The 19307-nt window shown below is 49.6% G+C and overlaps 1 protein-coding gene across 1 annotated transcript; it reads left to right on the top strand.

The window, feature by feature from the left end:
- Nucleotides 1–200: 200 nt before the first annotated feature.
- Rims3 (regulating synaptic membrane exocytosis 3) lies at nucleotides 201–13970 on the top strand. The gene is made up of 6 exons (XM_027937667.2): nucleotides 201–417; nucleotides 5828–5969; nucleotides 8768–8880; nucleotides 11426–11527; nucleotides 11837–11976; nucleotides 13758–13970. Exons 1-6 carry the CDS (start codon nucleotides 201–203, stop codon nucleotides 13968–13970), a joined length of 927 nt encoding a protein of 308 aa, XP_027793468.1.
- Nucleotides 13971–19307: the final 5337 nt, after the last annotated feature.

Below are 19307 nucleotides of genomic sequence, written 5' to 3'. Positions count from 1 at the left end.
TTGTTGAGCCAGACCCTGTACACGCCCTTGATATTTATTTGTTAATTTAATACTTACAGCCTCAGAGAGGCTAAGTGACTTGCCCAGCGTCCACAGCTGGGAAGTAGTGGGACTGCTGTAGAGTTACTGGGGTCTGATGTGAAATTTCTTTGTCTCCCTCCCACTTCAGGGTTGCCTGAAGATCTCCTGTACTTGGGATCATGTTTAACGGGGAGCCAGGTCCAGCCTCGGCTGGAGCCTCCAGGAATGTGGTGCGGAGCTCCAGTATTAGTGGTGAAATCTGTGGATCCCAGCAACCTGGGGGTGGGACCGGGACCACCACTGCCAAGAAGCGGCGGAGCAGCCTGGGTGCCAAGATGGTGGCCATCGTGGGCCTGACCCAGTGGAGCAAGAGCACACTCCAGCTCCCCCAGCCAGGTGAGGGGCCCAGGGCACTGAGGGGCGGGGGTGGGTCACTTTGCCCTGCGTACCCTGGTATTTAACTGTCTCATGTGCTTGACCACACCCCACACTTTGTATGGTACTTCCCACATACTAGGTACTTTTCTGGGCCGAGGAGGTATGCCGATTCCTGTCATCCTCAGCCTCACCAGGCATGCACAGAAGCACAGGAAAGGCTAGGCACCTGTCCCAGATTACACAGTGGGGAAACAGTGGAGCCTGGGTTCAAACATGCGTAGTTGGGCTTCCTACTTCAAGCCCTGAATTTTTACAGTGTGCTGGCTCTGCACAGACTTATACATTAATCAGTAATTATTTATGAGATTCTCCTTTGTTCCTGGCACCATGGTCAGGACACCACGATTTTCCAGACATACGCATCCACAAGATTCAGTCTCATCTGTCATCTCTGAGTTTCCTAAGTATAACAGCCACATGAATATAGTTACAAAGAGAAACAAGTAGATGTTACAAAGAGATGTTACATCACACCTAGATATTACAAAGAGAAAGGAGAGAAACAGATTCATGGTTTGTACAATCACATAGAGTGCCCAGGTGTTCAGTTGAGCCAGTCCTATCACCAGGAAAGCATGTCACAATCATTCTCATTCAGACTCTGCATGGCAACGAATAAAACCAACCAGAACCACAGATACACATACTCAGATCACAGAAACATGTCATACTTGGGTACGCACTTGCCTGACAGAGCCACGTTCACACACCTTAACAGTCGCATCCTCATGAAAACGAACGCTTTCTCGGTCTGCACTTATACAATCCCAGATATACTCAGACTGGTAGGAGACCCACCTTGTTGCACACAGCCACACATGGACCCCATGTCACAAAGGAGCGAGCCCTCTCCACCAAGACCCCCTCACTTTGTGGCATCAGCCCAGACACCAGCTGGTTTTGTTTTAAAATCTCTTCCTGCTTATTTTGCTCAGAGTAACAACTTCCCCGAGAAACCTTCAAATAGGCAGCTGGATGGGGGTGGTGGGGGGTGGGGTTGCCGGAGGATCAGGGAGAATGCTCATCAAGACTCCCAGTTGGGGCTGGGGGTGGGGGACTTTTCCAGGCCTTAAAATAGATTCTTACAAGGCCCTTAACAGGAGCATGCGGGATGGTCTTTTCCAGCAATCACGCTGTGATGTGGTTTCTGGCACAGGGAGAGGCTGGATGGGGAAGGGGCTTGAGGTTATTAGTGCCTTAGGGTGAGCAGTGCTGGCCTGGGACTAGGTAGTAAGGGAGGTGGGGATTTGGGGATCCCGAACTTGGGATAGGACAAGGAGGACAGGGATAGTGCCAAGGGGTGGGATTAGGGCCAGGGTATTAAGATTAGGACGTCACAGAGGTATTAGACCCCAGGGTCTGGCTTTGGCAGACCACGCCCAAGAATCTAGTCTCAGGCCCAAAGGTTTCTCTTGTCCAGAGTGATTGGGAGGGACAGTCTCCCAAGGCCAAGTCAGGGGCCTGAGTCCCTGGGAGATATTGCAGTGATCTGCATAGACTTTACAGACGGCAGGCAGGGATGGGGCAGATGCCAGGAAGACCTTTTGCCTTGGGAGGAGATGAATGGCCATGGGGGCTTCTGGATCCCTGTCTCCTTGGTATGTAAGGGCACTACTGAAGGCCGGGGGCTGGGACCAGGAGAATTGCCCAGATGCCCTTCTAACTGAAGTCCCTATGAGTCATCTAATTGCTAAATGTCAGAGCAGGAAGGGCCCTTCGAGGTCATCTAGTTCATTGTACTCATTTATGACAAACATTCAAAGCCTGGGGAGAAGGCATTTTCCTGGAGAATGATCTCAGGTGGCTTCTGAAGCCACACCCTGTCATTTACTAGGTGATCCATCTGGGCAAGTTACTGTATCTCTCTGAGCCTGCTTCTTGTTTGTAGAATGAGGACAATAATACATGCCTTGCAGAGGTGTCCAGAGTTAAATGAGATAATGAATGGGAAGGTGGCCAGCCTTGTGCTTGCCACATGGGAGACACTCAGTGAAATTGGTGCTGTTATTGTTACACTTGGGCACAGTAGAGTCAAAAGAGAAGTAAGGCCTCTAGCCTCCACACCTCTCCCATCTTTATTCCTTTTCCCAGTTAAAATGTTTCTTTCTTTTTCTCCAAGCCTCGAGGATCCCAGCTTGGGGCCTCCTCCTGGTTGGAAAAGTCTGGCATGAGAGGGCTGTATGGTGCCAGTTCACTGTGGGTGTTGGCCCTGGAATTGTTGTTCTGGGAAAACTTCCCATAGGGGTACCCCCTGCTGCCCCCCACTGCCCCAATATGGGATAGCTCAGTTCCTTGCAGAGCTGGGCTGTGTGAAGTTGGTAGGAATTCCTCTTCTGGACCCAACCTTCTGGGCTCTGGGTCTGCCCTTCCCAGTGGCCCCCTTTATCCTAGTTTATCTGTACCCTGCTTCAGCCAGAGCCCTGCCCATCCCTTTTTGTTTCAAAGCCTCTGCCCTAGTTCAGACCTCATAATATCTAGCTTGAGTGTTGTACCAACCTCCTTCCTGGTTCCCCTGCCACCCCCTACCAGTTTATTCATTATGTTGCCCTAGAGTGGACTTTCAAAAACTCACCCTGGTGCTTTAGAGGGCTAGTCCTGGCTCTGTAACTCCCCATGGGACCTTTGGAAAGTCACTTTCCCACTGAGTTTCAGTTTTTTCTTCTGTAAAATGGAGCTAAAAAAATGCTCCCTCCCAATTTCCTTCTAGATCTATAATTCTGTAAGTTGTGGGAGCAATGAGAGAGGTGAGTTCAGGGCTTTTGGGTCCCAGGGCACAGGTGGAATCTGGTCTGGTATTAGGCTAGCTCCACACAGGGTCATCCAGGGCTGTTTCAGCCCCTGTCCAAATGGAGCTTCTCTTTTCAGTACCAAGGACAGTGGCTTTTCTCTGCTGGGCTCTCTCTAGGCTCTGGGTCAGAAATCTCAGGATCATTCCAGAAGATGTCCCTAATGGTGTATTGCTGCAGGTTGTTACTGCCCCTCTCTTGTATGTGACAGGACAGATGGAATGGTTCCTGAAGTTTTTCAGTATCTGGGGACTACAGAATTATTGTAAGCAATTTGGCTTGGTGCTCTAGAGAGAAGCTACATGAAGTTATTCCCTGGATTGATGGGGTTGAAACTGCACAGGGATGAAGCCAGTAAAGGACTTTTCCCCTAAGGCTGCAAGACCTTTCTCCTCCCTCTGAAGACATGGAACCTTCCCTCTGATGAGTTACATTACACATAGATGGGACATTGGGAGGGGAGAGAGATGCAACATACCAGCTGACTGGGAGTCTGGAGACCTGGCATTTAGTCCCAGTTCTTTTGACACCTGGACCTCAAGTTCCCTATTTGAGAAATGGTCGAGGGGCCTAGCAAACTATTTCTTAACCTCTTCAGGGTCCTACACCTCCCCCATTCAAGGATTCACATTGGACTGGGCAAGTCTTAGAAGTGAAATTCACATCCAAATGGGTCAGAGCTTTCCCAAGCTCTAAAAGAGTGAATGTTGAGGAGGTGAGGATGTGAGGGGGAGGAAGGGTGACTTGCAGCCCTCAGAGCCCATCTGTCTCCTAACTGGGTTAGAGGGGATGTGGCAGTTAGGAGCCAAGGACAGGGAGAATCCTCCTACACTCCCCATTTTTGCCCAGCCTTCTGTGTGTGTGGCAGGTCACACACCGTGTGTGGATGGGCACTGTTGTGTGTGATATAGTGGACTGGTTCAACTCCAGGTATTTGAGAGTTCACATCAAAACATCATATGTATGTGATCTAACTACATTTGATAGAGCATGTCATGTGTACATATGGCCAAGACCTGGTGGGACCATTTGTGACCATGTGAATTTGTACTAACATAATTGACCTTGTATGTGAGATAACTGTATTCATATATGTAATCGTCAGCTTTGTATATGTCTGCTTATGATCGTCTATGTGAAAGAAATAGTGTAAGCTGAGATGTGTATGTGTGTGCGTGAGACAGACACACTTATCAGTGATCTCACTGATCCTAGATGTGCTAGATATTCCCGTGTCCTAGATGCTGGCCTGATTTTACAGGAGTCATTCCCCTTTACTTCCCAGCCCTGTTCCCATCACCTCCCCTCCACTACCATCCCATCCACTGGTGATACTAGCCCTCTCAACCTTCCCTCCCACAGTGGAGACTTCTTGAAAGATAAATAGAGCAAAGAAAGAGAAATAAAGTCCTCCTTCTCCCAGGCTGGGGTCGGGAACATTCCTTCCCCAATCCATAACTGGATGGGAGTAGGAGAAAAGACTGCTAGGGTAATCAGATCCCCCATCTCCACTGTTTTCAGGGGCTGTGTCTCCTACCCATGTCTCAGGTCTCCCCCATCTCTGTAGAGAAATCCACTCTTAATTTGCTTAGGCATCTAACCAGTGACAGCAGATATCTCCTTTGATATAGTTCCCATCCAAGCATCACTTCCTCCCTATAAAATTCCTCTGGCCAGCAAGCTTCTGCATGCAAAATTCCTGCAAAACCCCAATATGTCCCCACCTCACTTCCCAAGAGGAGAGTGAATCTGAAGGGACCACACTGAATGCTGAAGAGGTTGCTATGGAAACCCAGGTAGGATGGTACACTGCTAGAAGGAGGAGAGTGCCCCTTTGCCCCTGTCAGGTGGAGAACGGGTGCTGGGCAGGGCATGCCCTGTATAGAATACAGAGGCACAAGGCAGGCTTGCACTGCACAGCTTCATGGGCTCTTCTACAGACCTTTCCTTTAAAGTCAAAGTCAATTCAGGTCAAGTTAGCAGTCCCTCTCAAAGTCTTGCTTCCCCAAGGGCCTTACCAGCTTGCCACCCATGTCCCTCTCCACATTTGGACCTACCTTCAGAAGGGAAGTTTGTTTGAGAGTGGTCATGCTCCCTTTGTTTTTTTTTTTTTTTTTTTTTAATAGGGCCTATGAGGGTATCAGAGAAATAGGTTGTGTGGGGTCTGGGTGTGATGGGGTCCCTGGGGGATCTGGAAGAAGGAAAGTAAATCTTGTAAGACATACTTTCCAGAAGAGTCGGGGGAGAAGGAGAGGGGAGAAGAACATGAGTTTGGGGGCAAGGGATGAAGTAGAGTGCGCACTTGGCATCAGGGGAGCCTGGTAGGAGGAGCTCTGCCTCAAGCCCCCTCTCCACCATCCTGACCCTCTAGCCATCTTTCTAGTCCACTTTGTCTTTGTCACTGCCCCTGGCAGGGCAGGTGTCAGGCTGTAGACCAGTTCTGGGGGTAGCTCAGTCATGTCCCCACTCCAGTCAGCTCTGCTTGCGTGCCCCTTCCCAGAGGGGAACTGGCCACACTGTCCAAGAAGCTTTAGGTTGTTTCAAACTGATTTCCTCTCTCTCCTTTGGGGTGGGGTTCTCAGAAGGGGCCACCAAGAAGCTGCGCAGCAACATCCGACGGAGCACAGAGACCGGCATTGCTGTGGAGATGCGAAGTCGCGTCACACGCCAGGGCAGCCGGGAGTCCACTGATGGGAGCACCAACAGCAACAGCTCCGATGGCACGTATGTGCACCCCTGCTCAGCCCATTCTGTCTCCTCCTCCTCGACTTGGGTCACACAACCAGCAGGCAGGGCAGGAAGACCTTCCTGTGTGGTTTCCAGCCAAGATGTCTGGGTTCCTCTATGCCTCCGACTCCCTTGTCCCTTTCTCAGGACATCCATTGTCTGGCCCCTAGGTATTACTATTGCTCCACTGGAGTGCCCTAGAGCCCAGGAGCAGTGAATTCCTTCTGTGTGTTTCAGAAAGGGACCTGTGCCTCCTGCCTCCTACTGCTTCCATGCCTCCCTACTCAGAAGGAGAGGGGTGGAAAGGAAAATGTGATCCTAAATTACCTTTAGCTCTAAAACGATTGTTATGGCTCAGATGAGTGGAGTCCTCTCAAGTACACTTTCTTGGAGCTTAGGAAAAGAGATTGGACTAGATCCGTGTTTTTTTAAATTGTCAGTAGTGACTCATAGGCAAGGCATAAAATCACCACCATGGGTCAGAACCAGCATTAGAAAAAGAAATCGAGAACTCAAGTATATCCTAGTAGTGAGGATGAATTACCTTGGGTCCTTTTGTTTCAGTTTTACACGTATAGATATACTTTGGTCTGTAGCAGATCATGATGGTAAATCCTTTTCTTACATTTGGGTTGCAGTAAAACATTTGAAAGTCACTGGGTTAGATATTCCCTTAGATCTCTTCTAAATCTGTGAAACTATAGTTTATGACTAACACTCTCTGCTTCTGCTTCATTAACGCTCTGTAATCTCCAGTCTCAGGATTCTGGGCTCCATTATTAATATTCAGTGATCATATCTCACTACTATACAGTCAACTCTCAGCATTTCTAGGGGATTGGTCCCAGGACCTCCACCGACAAAAAAAATCCACGGATGCATAAGGCCCTTACATAAAATGGTGTAGTAGTTGCATATAACCTGCATACATCCTCCTGTTACTTAAATAATCTCTAGATTACTTTTAATACCCATGTATTAAAATGTGAATGCAATGGAAACAGTTGTTAGGCTATATTGTTTAGAAAAAAGCCTGCACATGTTCAATACAGGCACATTTTTTTTTCAATAATGTTTTCAATCTGTGGTTGGTTGAATCCGTGGATGTGGAACTCATGGACACAGAGGGCCTTCCCTACCTACTTCCATGAATGAGAATAGCTGCTACATTTAACTTCCCATGCGCAGATCACCACTGGGTACCTTAGATCAGTGAGTCCTGCCTTGGAATCTACCTACTGTAATCAGCCCAGGAATGGGGTGATCATTTAACACTTATAACCATCCCAAGGAACATGGGAACTATCATTATCTCTGTCTATGAGTAAGGAAACTGAGGCAAGGAGGAGGGGAGGAACCTTGCTCAAGGTCACAGCTGTTAAGTGGTCATGGCTGTTAAGTATTAAATGGTGTTAATTAGGGCCATTTGACTTTATAACCTTTATTCAAACCTCTACTCTAAGGTAGAGGATAACTTACTCTATACTAAGCTCCCAAAAGTTTGTGACCTTGAGAGGCTACATTTCTTTAATCCCTCAGATCCTGTTGTAATAAGAAGGTGATACTAGGTGATTGCTGATCATGATCAATAAAAAGTGGGTGCCATGAAGCCCCTTCCTGGGGGAGTAGAGGCTCCATGTAGTAGAGGAGACATAGCCTCTCTCTGATGAGCATATACCTCCCTGCCTGTCACTGGCCAGTTGGGACTCTAGGCCAACCTGTCCAGCAGGGATTCTTTGCTGCATAGCCTTTTCTCTCTCTAGCCAAGAGGTCTTATACTTTGGTCCATTGTAGCCCCTGAGCAGGCCTGGGCCAACCCTTCCTTATCTGTCCTTTCTCTGCTGGCCACAACCTGGACATCCAGCTTAAGGACATGAAAAAATAGCACTTTCCCCTTGACAACAGCAGCAGCAGCAGCAGCAGCAACTCTAACTACCATTTGTTGTTTCCTGTTTGTCCTGAACTCTTCCCATACCCTCTGCCCAGCCTGCACTGTAGTCTATGAGTTGAGCATCATCTCTGTTTTGCAGGCAAGGCTTTCTTCTTGGAGCCTCTGTTTTCTCATCTGCAAAATTGGATAGTAGTTCCTATCAACAGATTGTAAGGATTAAAATGACACAGTATTCTGGGTGTGGTGGCCCACACCTATAATCCCAGTGGCTTGGGAGACTGAGGCAGGAGGACAATAAATTCACAGCCAGCCTCAGCAACTTGGTGATACCCTAAGCAACTTAGCAAGACTCTGTCTCAAAGTAAAAAATAACAAGGGCTGGGGATGTGGCTCAGTGGTTAAGTGCTCCTGGGTTCAATCCCTGGTACAAAAAAAAAAAAAAAAAGGAAGACACAGTAGTGCACTTAGAACATTTAGCGCCCCATTGGCACCTGGTCAGCTTTTAATCACTGGCAGTTTTTCTTGTTACTATTTCCAGGCCCCCCACCACCCTGGACCACCCACCATCTCTTGCCATTCATCTCAACCCTGTAATTGTGTTATTTTGGTCTCAGTTGCTGTTCAGGGCACCACCTTGCAGTTATTGACTAGGATTTTAAATTTATGGTCAAATCAAACCTCAGTTCTTAGAACTTGCTCTAGGCATTGAGATTTCTGGCCTGACATCCTTTGGTGAGGAACACAGGTGTCCAGCAGATACTGCATTTTAAGGGTCACCTCAGAAATCCCTGGAACTTGAAGACTGAAAACCATCATTATGAGATTTTAAATGTTGTCTCTTTAGTGACATCAAAGAATTTTTCTTCAATGTGCAGAAATGAACAGTTGTCTGCCTTTCCTGCAGGTTCATCTTCCCCACCACCCGGCTGGGAGCTGAAAGCCAGTTCAGTGACTTCCTGGATGGGCTGGGACCAGCCCAAATTGTGGGGCGACAGACGCTGGCAACACCCCCCATGGGTGAGTCTTCCTGAGGGCAGGGTGAGTGGGGAGTAGGTAATGGCAGAAAAGGCAGGGAGGGTGAGCCAGCAGTGGGGGTGGGGTCATGACAAGGTACAGGCAGCAGAACGGAGCCCTTCCTCTGGCTTTTGTGCCAATGAAGAGTCGGTGGAGCATTCATCAATTCTTCCCTCATCAAAGACAGGAGGAATGGCAGCCTTTCTCTGCCTGCTGTCCCGCAGCACCTTTTGCAGCACGTCCCCTCCCTCACTTCACTCGCCCATCACCTGAATGTAGCATTGGCTGTCCTGAAGTTGATTCACCAGTTCTCTGTGTGAACTTGGATGAGTCACTTCCCTTCTTTAAGCCTCAGTTTCCTCATTTGTAAAATGGAGATAATACGACCCACTTGAGTTCTGCAATCTCACACCAGCTGATTGAGCTCCTTTCTATTAGATGCTTTGCAGTGAGATCTTTTAATGTGCTTGTAGGAACTGAGCTGATTTGACTGTTTTCTTAACAGTGCCTGGCACCTAGAAGCTGTCTATTATTTTTCTCATCCCTCTTCCTTGCAGCAAGGAAGGACATTCTGAAGCCTATGCTTGGTCCTCTTAGCTGCAGTCTGGGTCATTTCGTGCACTCTGGGACTACTTCTCCCTCCCTCAGGCTATGTTGCTTTAAGCAGCTCCTCTCCAAACTGGCTTCTACAGAGGTGCTTCCTGCCTTCCCTCGTGTCCCCATCAGTCTGGCCTGATTGAGCATTATCTGACCCAGAAGCCCAGGGTCCCTATCCAGATAGTACTCGACCTTTGACCCTCCTAGCAAAAGAGGAAGGCAACTGTGCACAACGGGTCTGGGATTCCATTCCAGGCCCAGGACTCTTGCCACAGCACTACCCTGTCTTCCTTGAAAGGGTCCATACTGAGAGAGAGAGAGAGAGAGAGAGAGAGAGAGAGAGAGAGAGAGCACGTTCATGTATAATGGCAAAAAAAAATAATAAGGGGGGCCATAGAGCCCCTTGGAAGAGGGGTCCATAGGGATCCTTAGAGGTAGCTCTCATCTGGCTCTTGCGTTGGATTGAACTAATTCCCACCATTTTCTGGCAGCCTCTTAAGGGCCTGCTTTCCCTCTCTCCTAGACCATAAATTGAGAAGCAGCAAAATGAGCCAACCACTTTCACAAGGCCAGTGTGCCATCACAGCCTTGCACATTTGTGTGTGGTGCCCCCTTGTGTCCAAAACTGGGAAAGCAGGTTTGCATTTCCTCTCCTTCATTTGGGAAGTGAGATATAGCTAGGTGTGGAGAAAATGAATTCCCAAGACCCTCCTTTCCCCCATGAAGAGGTCAGGAATCACTGGAGGAAGATGAATTCTAGGATGCCTCCTGAAAGTAGTAAATCCCTGTCCTCTTTCGTATGCAAATATGGATAATTGCATAATGGCTCAGAGAATCTGTAAAGGGTGGCTGAACCAAAAGTCTGGCCCATTTAATTTTTCTGGATCAGGCTTATGATTATCTACTGCTTTGAAGGCTGTTCCACTTGTCTACTGCATAATTCTAAATCCATGGTGAACAAAGCTAAGAGTTCCTAGAAATCACGTAATGCTATGATTCCACACATGGGATCTGATTCTGTTGGACACAGGACCTGACCTTGTGAGCACTCAGCTCTCTGTGCTCCTCTGGCAGAGGGTTGAGCGGCCCCATTTCCAGGTAGTGCCTTGTATCCTGGGCCATCTCAGCTTAGCATTGCTTCCCACTTAACGCTCTTTCAGTATTTGATAAATTAATGGGGAATGGCTGAGGGCTGCTGCAGGGGAAGATGAAGAAGAGAGCATACAGGCTTCCTGACACAGGAAGCTCTCTGTCCCTAAACTTGCCTATTCTGCTTAGTGAAACAGAAGCCTCCCAGTCAGCTACACGATGGGAATTTGGCAGCCAGTTGTTGTGATCCAAGCATGCCCCTTGAGGGTCATGCCCCATCCCATGCCACAGGATCTAGCAAAGTGTTTCTCAGTCACTTGGAAGTGACTCAATTTCAGTTTTTGGTACTGGGGATTGAACCCAGGGTACTTTACCACTGAACTACATCTTTAGTCTTTTTTATATTGAGACAGGGGCTCACTAAGTTGCTGAGGCTGAATTTGCAATCCTCTTGCCTCAGTCTCCTGAGTCACTGGAATTACAGGCATGTACCATCTCACCCAGCATTTTAAAGTGATCTCTAAGAACCGAGTGCTGCATGCCTGTAATCCCAGTGACTTAGGGATGAGGGAAAGAATGATATAGGCTGAGGCAGGAGGATTGCAAATTCAAGGCCAACCTTGGCAACTTAGTGAGATATAGCTCAGTGGTATAGCACTGGGTTGGATCCCCAGTACCAAAAAATAAAATTTAAAAATATAAAGTGATCTCTGAGAACAGTCTGACACTTGCAGCTTGCTCCATCATGTTCCTTTCTAATGCTGCTACAGTGTTCCCTGCAGACTGATATGCTCACCAGAAGCTGGCTGCCCCTCAATCCCTGGTCTGACTCTGCCTGGATTGTCCCTCTTTTCCCTTGCAGGAGATGTGCACATTGCCATCATGGACCGGGGTGGCCAGCTGGAGGTGGAAGTGATTGAGGCTCGGGGCCTGACCCCCAAACCAGGCTCCAAATCTCTCCCAGGTGAGGCTGAGCAGCTAGGAGAGGGATTTGGGTAATGGAGGCCCTAGAAGGGAGGGGTATGTAGCTGAACTGTATGTAGTCCATCCTTAGCTCCCACTGGCCTACATCAGTGTTCTTGACTGGAGTCACACCTTCCCTGGAAGGCCAGTGAGTGAGGTGGGGGCAGGAGAGGATGGAGGGGTCAGCCTCTTCCTTTTGCAGTGCACAATCTATTTACCTTGCTCACCTCCAGGGTCCCCTGGAGGTTGGGGATGGGGTGGGCCATAGTTGTCTCTCTTGGACTATATCATTCTTTCCCTCACCCCTCAGCTACCTATATCAAGGCTTATCTGCTTGAGAATGGGGCCTGCTTGGCCAAGAAGAAGACAAAAGTGGCTAAGAAGACCTGTGATCCCCTGTACCAGCAGGCTCTGCTTTTTGATGAGGGGCCCCAGGGCAAGGTGCTGCAGGTGAGTATTAAGGGTGAGTGGGCCAGGGTCGACTCAAAAACTGGAAATCATAACGAGGTTCTTCAGTGATGATTCATCCTATGTCAAGCATTGTACCAGGTGCATTGCTTATATTGTCCATTTATTTTCACAACCCCAGTGAGGTGTCCTTGCCCCCAGTTGAATCAGAAGGAAACCAAGACTTCAAGGTAGATAAGATGCTCCCTAGCTTGCACAGCTGGCAGGGAGAAGCAGGATTCATTTCCATACTGCCTCCTTCTGTTACCTGGTGCTGATGTTCATTGTGCATCAGCTGAGGGTGGGACTTTCCAGATATGATCTCATGTCATCCTCGGGACCACCCCATGAAGTAGATGTGATTTCCTCCATTTTACAAATGAGGAAACGGTCTTGGGTAGATGAAGTGACTTGATTGAGGTTTCAGTGAGTGATTAGCAGAGCTGAGGTCAAGTTTAGGTGGCTCTTATCCCAACTCTTTGAGGGTGACAAAGCCCTTTCATGCTCTGTGTGTTATTGGCCTTCACAGCAGTACTGCAAGGGAAGGCTCATCAGGTCCCCTCCATAGACAAAGACTCTGAGCTCATGTGGGCCTTCAGCACTGTGGTGAGTCTGTCTCTGAGTGTGGTTCTAGGTTCAAATTCCAGCTGACACTCACTAGCTATGGGTTGTATATCGTGGAGATTGAAAGAAGGCACCTACACAGCCTAACATTGCACCTGGCACCTAGACAGCTACTTGCTAAGTTTTAATGGTGATGGTGGCAGTTGGTCTTGCCTGAGCAAGAGAAGAGGTTAGAGTCAGGCCTGTCTGGGCTATGTGTCTTCTTGTTAGTCAGCTTTCTGTTTGTAGCAAAATACCTGAGATAATCAACTCAAAAAGAGGAAAGGTTTATTTTGGCTTAGTTTCCCCCACTGCTTCTGGGCCTGTCAAGAGGTAGCATGTGGTGGCAGGAGTGAGCAATGAAAAAAACTGCTTTTCTCCTGCAGCTGGGAAATGACAAGAGAGGAGAAGAGACCTGCACCATACTATCCCCCTCCAGGGTACACCTTCAAAATCTGAAACCATTGTTGCCACCACCTCCCACTAGTGCCAAGCTAGGGGCTAAGCCGATAACACCTGGGCCTTTGGGAACATTTATCCACACCATAGAGGGCTGCTCCTCTGAGCTGGGGTGTTTCTATGACAAGGACCCTTGAGTTGCCAAACTTAAAAACCACAGAACTGTAGGGTTCTGGGGCAGGGGGCATAATATCATGTGTCTGTTTAAAAACACAAGTTTGAATATCACTCAGCTAATCTGTTCCCACTACCAAAGTTACAAATAGAAACACTGAGGTACACGAGGGCCCAGGACAGATGCAAGACCCACAGGGAGCCAGCAGAAGAACTGGAGGCACAATGGGGAAATTGTCGATTAGGATGCTTGGAGGCCCTGGAGTCAAACACACCCAGCTTCTAACCCCAGGTCTGCTATAAATGACTATATCTTTAGGTTAGTTAAATCAGCTCAGAGCGTGGTTTCCTCTAAGTATAAATACTAATACACGCAGCACCGCTACCCATGTGGGTTGTTATAACAATTAAATGACACATGTAAAGTCCATAGGATCGAGTCTGGCACATCTTAAGTGCTCAGAAAGTTGTTGCCCAAAATCAATCTGGGTTCGGGCGCTCTCTGTCCCATCTGTACCTTGGCAAAACTTAGTTTCCTAGGCCCACTTCCCAGTCCTGGAGCTGAAGAAGAGTGGCTCGGCTCCTGATTCTTTCTCCCCTGCTGGCAGGTGATCGTCTGGGGAGACTATGGCCGCATGGATCACAAGTGCTTCATGGGTATGGCCCAGATCATGCTGGATGAACTGGACCTGAGTGCTGCGGTTACCGGCTGGTACAAACTCTTCCCCACCTCCTCCGTGGCAGACTCCACACTCGGATCCCTCACCAGGCGCCTGTCCCAGTCCTCCTTGGAGAGTGCCACCAGCCCTTCCTGCTCCTAAGAACCTTGCTCAGGACCAGAGGCCGGGTGGTGGTGTGAGAAGGGGGCCTGCTGGCCTCTACCTCCCCTGTACATAGTCTCTGTGTCTTTCTGGACCCCTTGCCCTGCTGCATGCCTGTTGGCTACTGGGCTTGTCCCAGCTGGCAGTGGAGGTGTGTGTGTGTGTGTGTGTGTGTGTGTGTGTCTATTTGTGTGTGTGTATGTGTGACTACTTTTTATGTATTCATTTGTCTCGGTACAGTCAGTCCTGGTGACACATGGGCTGGAATCCATGTCTCTTTGTATCTTGTTGAAAAGAAACCCAAAGGAGTATTGTGTGGATGTGACTTGCCCTGAGGAATCTCTAGGGGTGGCCTATCCTGCCTCTCCCTGTCCCTGCGGCAGAGCCTGTGCCCCCCGCCCCTTGGTGGTCTCTGCTTGGTTCTGTCTTGTCTTTTGTTTCACCCTTTGCCTCTCCCAGCATTGCTGCTCTTTTTTGAGGAATGTAGCATCCACTGCAGCGGGCCACACTGGGCTCCTCTGGGAACCCCCCGCCTCTGTCCCTCTCCCCACCTGAGCTGCTCCAGCAGCTCTCTCCACCAAATGCATCCTGCAGCACGTAGCATGCTCACTTAGTGCCCTGGCCAGAGCCCCAGGGAGGCAGAGGGTGCCTGGGGAATAGAGGGCTTTGAGATTGCTTTCCCCTGAGGCTAGAACCACCTGCTTCCTACCAGCTAGCATGAGGAGGTCTTCGCTCCTGGGTGCTGGCCAGGTCCCCTAGAGGGCAGAGCCAGGTGCTTCCCTCAGCATTTGTTCAAGGCCTTTTCTCCCTCCCAGCCACCTCCAACATGCCAAAGGAGCTCTCCCAGGGGCCCAGGAGGTCAGCCTCAGTGGCATGTCATCTGCCAAAGCAGACAGTCTCCCCACCCCCAGGCCCAGAGATTGGTCCTGTCCCACTCTTGGCTTGTCCCTAGTGGGACCTGGCTTGTTAAGAGGTGCTGAGGGCGTGGCTGTTTGCTGGAATCAGGAGGGCTGAGGCGACTTGTTCTGAGCCACTGTTGGGAATACTGTCTGACCTTTGGGGATGAACTACATGAAGCTGACTACCTGGAGCTCTAGTCCTTGCTTATTTCCAGACCAGGGTCCCTGTCACACACACTTGGACTCTAGCCTCCTGGCTCTATGAGTAGCCTGGCTCTGGACTCTAATCTGCACAGTCACCAGCTCTGTACAAGCAATACTTAACCCCTCTTGGCCTCCCTGCTGTCTTGCACAATCCTGCTGCCCTCCAGGAAGTGGCCTGCTCTGGGCACCCCAAATGCCTCTGCTTTATTTCTCATCCTTGTCTAGTTGGGGCTTCTCCCAGCCACTTAGACCCTGACTCGATTTGACGGCTGGAACCTATTTTGTGGGGGAACCACTGCCTGGTCAGCACCCTGTGAGAGGTCTGCTGGGAATCCTGAAGTCTGGCTTGGAAATGTCACACGTGTCCCTCTTCCTCCTCAGTCTAGGGTGAAGGGTGTGAGGCTGCCCTGGAGAGGAACAAAGCAGCCCTGGGTTCATGTCTAGGAGGGAGGGAAGAGGTGGCAGGAGGGGTCAGGACATGGGGAAGGCTATCTGCCTCTTCCCCAGTCCTCATCCTCAAGTGCTAACATCTAGTCCAAGTGCCTGGGGCAGGAAGAACTGCCTGGGGTTGCAGGGCTGAGGTCTCGGGAATGACTGCCTTCATACCAAAGCTGGAGGGGGTATAGGGACCATCTCAGTCCAGAGGACCTCCTTGTCTAGCAAGAATCTTCACTGAGCTGAAGTCAGAGTCCTGTAACCTCCCTCCCAAGAAAACAAGGGGAAACCAGGATCCCCTTCCCACAGACAAAAAGTAAGTAGGTAAGGGTGGGAGAAAAATGAACAAAACTGGCTTCTGTCTCCTCCTGAGTCTCTGTTATTGCATATTCAGAGAAGAGATCCTTGTGTGCAGAGGGTGAGAAGGTGGTTGGACTATTGCCTCTTTAGGCAGAAGCACTCTCCCCAGTCCTGCTTGAACTGGAAATACATGTATTTCCCATGTTCCTAAAAATGGGACAAAGGATTCTGTACTCTTTGACCCCAGTGGGGACAGGGTAGGGAGGAAACTCTTGCAAAAGGATATTTTTGCCTCCTATTTGGGGTGTATTCACCTCTAGAACAGTCACCCTCTGGATGGTGTGAAAATACACCTTTGGAGTGGGGGGAAGTATTAGTGACCCATGGATGGCACAGACATTTGCTGATAAGGCATAAAGGCACCCCCCAGGAAATGATATGTCAATATCCTCATGCTTCTAGGTATCCTGGGTGGCACTGGGAGAAGGAGACTGCTGCCAGCAGTGAGGCTGCCCTTGTAGCTCTAGGTCTTGGCTCCCCTTGCCTCTGAAGAGGGTCAGCATAGGGAGAGGAGCCTGATATGCTGGTAACTTAGGCTGACTGCCTACAATTCCTGGCTGTCAATACTGCCCAGGAGTGGGGCCACTCTGCTATTCCACCTCTCTAATGATAGGCTGTTCTCTACAAATTGACCTTGGGGAATTCTTAACACTTCCACAAATAAGTTACTAGCCTCCACCTGGAGTCCCCCCCCCCCCCCCACAAGGATGAGGCTGACATGCAAACATGGTGGAGAGTGGCTGCATTAGGGTCTGTTCCTCAGAGTTCTGGATGCACATTTTGCCTGAGAAACCACTGGAGCTAGCCTGTCCTACAAGAGGAGCATGCACAAGTGTGACTCCTGGCCTACACTGGGCTGGAAGAGACCTACCTTCTGAGGAGGAGATGGTGAGGAAAGAAGGAACATGATCCTTCTGAGGTCTCCCTACCATGGAGCCAACTCAGCTGCTCCCTCACTCCAAATGAAACCTGGCAGTGGTTACAAGAGAGGGCTGTCATTCCATGTCCTCTGGTTGGGTGGGGTTCAATTGAGGATGTGGCAAAGACAGGAGTGGCCCTGCAGTGATGCTGGGCTGTGGTTGGGGACAGTGATGGATGATTCAGAGCATCTGTCTTCATATTTCTGCTCTGCTCAGTGTCCTACTTTCTTCATGGACTCCTTCCCTTCAGGAAGTCTGCAATGGGCCTTTGGTATGAAGCAGGCTCCAGTAAGAGGGCCAAGTCCTGGTTCGACAAGGAGGATTTGATCCTTCAGGGAAGAACATCTCCAAAAGTACTCTCCATCCGGTCTCCTCTTCTACCCAGTTCTGCTAGGAAAGGAGCACTTAGGTCTTGGGATTGCAGGTCCCAGTAAATGCCAGCATTCTGTGTGGCTGAGGCAGAACCTAGAAGAGCTTCAGGGAGAGCATCCGAATCACTCCTCTCATGGAATCACTGCTGGTTGGAGCACTAAGGTCAGCCAGCTCTCCCAGAGGCCTGACTCCCACACCAGGGAAGCATGCCTAAGCTCTTCTTCACTGCCAGCCTTGAGGAGAGCAGAAGCCTCCGTTTTTAAAGACAATAGAGCCCACTAAGGGCACTTCTTTGGAAATGAAATGTAGCACAATCCTAGACTGCGATACCAGGAGCCCTGACATGCATCTTGGGGCTGTACTCCAGGCCCTACTGCCCAGGAGATGTGGAGCTCCTCTTCCCCGGGACCCTAGGGCTCCTAATACCTCATGTTCCCCTTTGCCCTTGGCCCAGAAAGCAGCAGGGCTTTGGTAAGGCTGCTCTTCTGTGATTCCCTGATTGCTCCTAGCACTGTGCAAACTCTGCAAGAAATTGCTGCCTTTGCCTGAGGTAGATGAACTGCTTTTCTCACCAGGGTGGCAAGAGGTTTGGCCCTTTATTCAGGGCAGAAGGTTGTTGGGTAGTATTTCTTCAGTGGCTGCAGGGAGGTGGAAAAGAAGAGGCCTGCTTCCCTGCCTCCTTTTTCTTCCTCTCCTCAGAGGTGACTTCTCCAATGTCCTGACAGGCAGAGAGATTCTTTAAAATGCTGCTTCCTCTGCTGGACTGTCTTTCACAGGATGATCAGGGAGGAGATGGAAATGCAGACTCATCCCCTGCTTTCTCCCTCCAGTCTGCTTCTCACCCAGGTCAGAAGAGACTGGGACAAAACAAAATAATCATGCTGGAAGAGCAGGGGAGCCACCAATCAGGTGTGCCCTGATGGTAGCTGGATTGGCCTGGTACAGCTTGGAAAGGTTTATTTTGAAAGAGTGCCTGAGCATCTCAGAGCAATGTCAGTGATGCCAAAGAGAGCAACTTGGCCTCCTTGGGCACCAACTCTGTTGGTGGAGCTGCACAAATGCAGCTCAGATGTTGGCATGCCCAAGCATGGGACCTTGTTCTCTGACAAAGGGCTTAATCTTTCCATGTAGCAAAGCAACTCCCCCTCCCCCCAACCCCAAGCTTGGGCTTCTGCAGGCCCAGGATGGCTGTGCCTGTGAAGGAAGCCACATCAGCGAGAGGAACTTGCATTTTCCAGGGTCCTAGAATGGCTTGGGGCAGGTGCTTGTTGAAAAGCATGAATGTTATTGCTTCAGAGAAAACTTCCAGGGCTCTGGCTGGAAACCTGGCCAGCAAGGACAGGGCCTTGGGCCCCCCCCCCCCCCCCCCCAAGGAGTTTGCATCATACCAGGAAGGGTCCCTGAGGTTGGGTTCCATACCACTTGGCTAACAGAAACAGGGCCTTGGAATTCTAGAGACAACTGTACTTTTCCTCTATTAGCCAATGACCTGGACAGGGACAGCTGCTCTACACCATTTTGCCAGAAGCTGTGAACCTTGTTTGAGACTCCTCACTTCTCTGGACCTCAGCTTCCTCATCTGCAAAATCAGAGCCTCAGCTAGTTGGAGCTAGCTGTGGAGGGTTGCAAGCCTGGTGCACCTGGTTTCATCCAGCCCCTGGTGCCCAAGCTGGGCACAGTCCTGATCCTGTCCATGCCCAGATGCTGCTTCTGACAAGAACTCTGGGAACCCTAACACACTCTGCTTTCACCTCTTTGTGGTTTGCGCTCCCTCCTTTACTCTTGTATCATGATGAAATATATTTAAGGGTTGTCTACAACGGAGAGTTTTCAAGGGGCTGGTGTGATGTCACCACTTCAGTTGCATCCTGAATAAGTCAGTGTCCCCATGAGCAGGTGAGGCTGGGTCACCCTCACTTCTGCTTCTAAAAGATATCAGTGGGGAGAGCTGAAGACCTCAGAGTTTTAAAGGAAATACTCTTGGATGGGAGGAAAGAAGGAACTTATTTCCCTTCTATTTTGCTTTTTAAAACCACTCCTCCCTCCAAGATGTCTTTTACCAGACATCATCTCAGAAAGCAGAGTGGCTACTTCCTTAGGGAAAGGGCCACGAGTTCTCTCAACTCCTTTAGCATTTAAACTCACAG

This window comes from Marmota flaviventris, chromosome 10 (assembly GCF_047511675.1).
Source record: "Marmota flaviventris isolate mMarFla1 chromosome 10, mMarFla1.hap1, whole genome shotgun sequence".
NCBI lineage: Eukaryota > Metazoa > Chordata > Mammalia > Rodentia > Sciuridae > Marmota > Marmota flaviventris.
Note: the sequence above shows the minus strand (reverse complement) of the source record. Positions and strands in the feature narration are given on the sequence as shown.

Coding starts and splice junctions, on each gene's coding strand:
- Rims3 (XM_027937667.2), top strand. CDS start 201: ATGTTTAACGGGGAGCCAGGTCCAGCCTCGGCTGGAGCCTCCAGGAAT. Junction 5,970..8,767: donor AGCAACAGCTCCGATGGCAC/GTATGTGCACCC, acceptor CCTTTCCTGCAG/GTTCATCTTCCCCACCACCC. Junction 8,881..11,425: donor GCTGGCAACACCCCCCATGG/GTGAGTCTTCCT, acceptor TTTCCCTTGCAG/GAGATGTGCACATTGCCATC.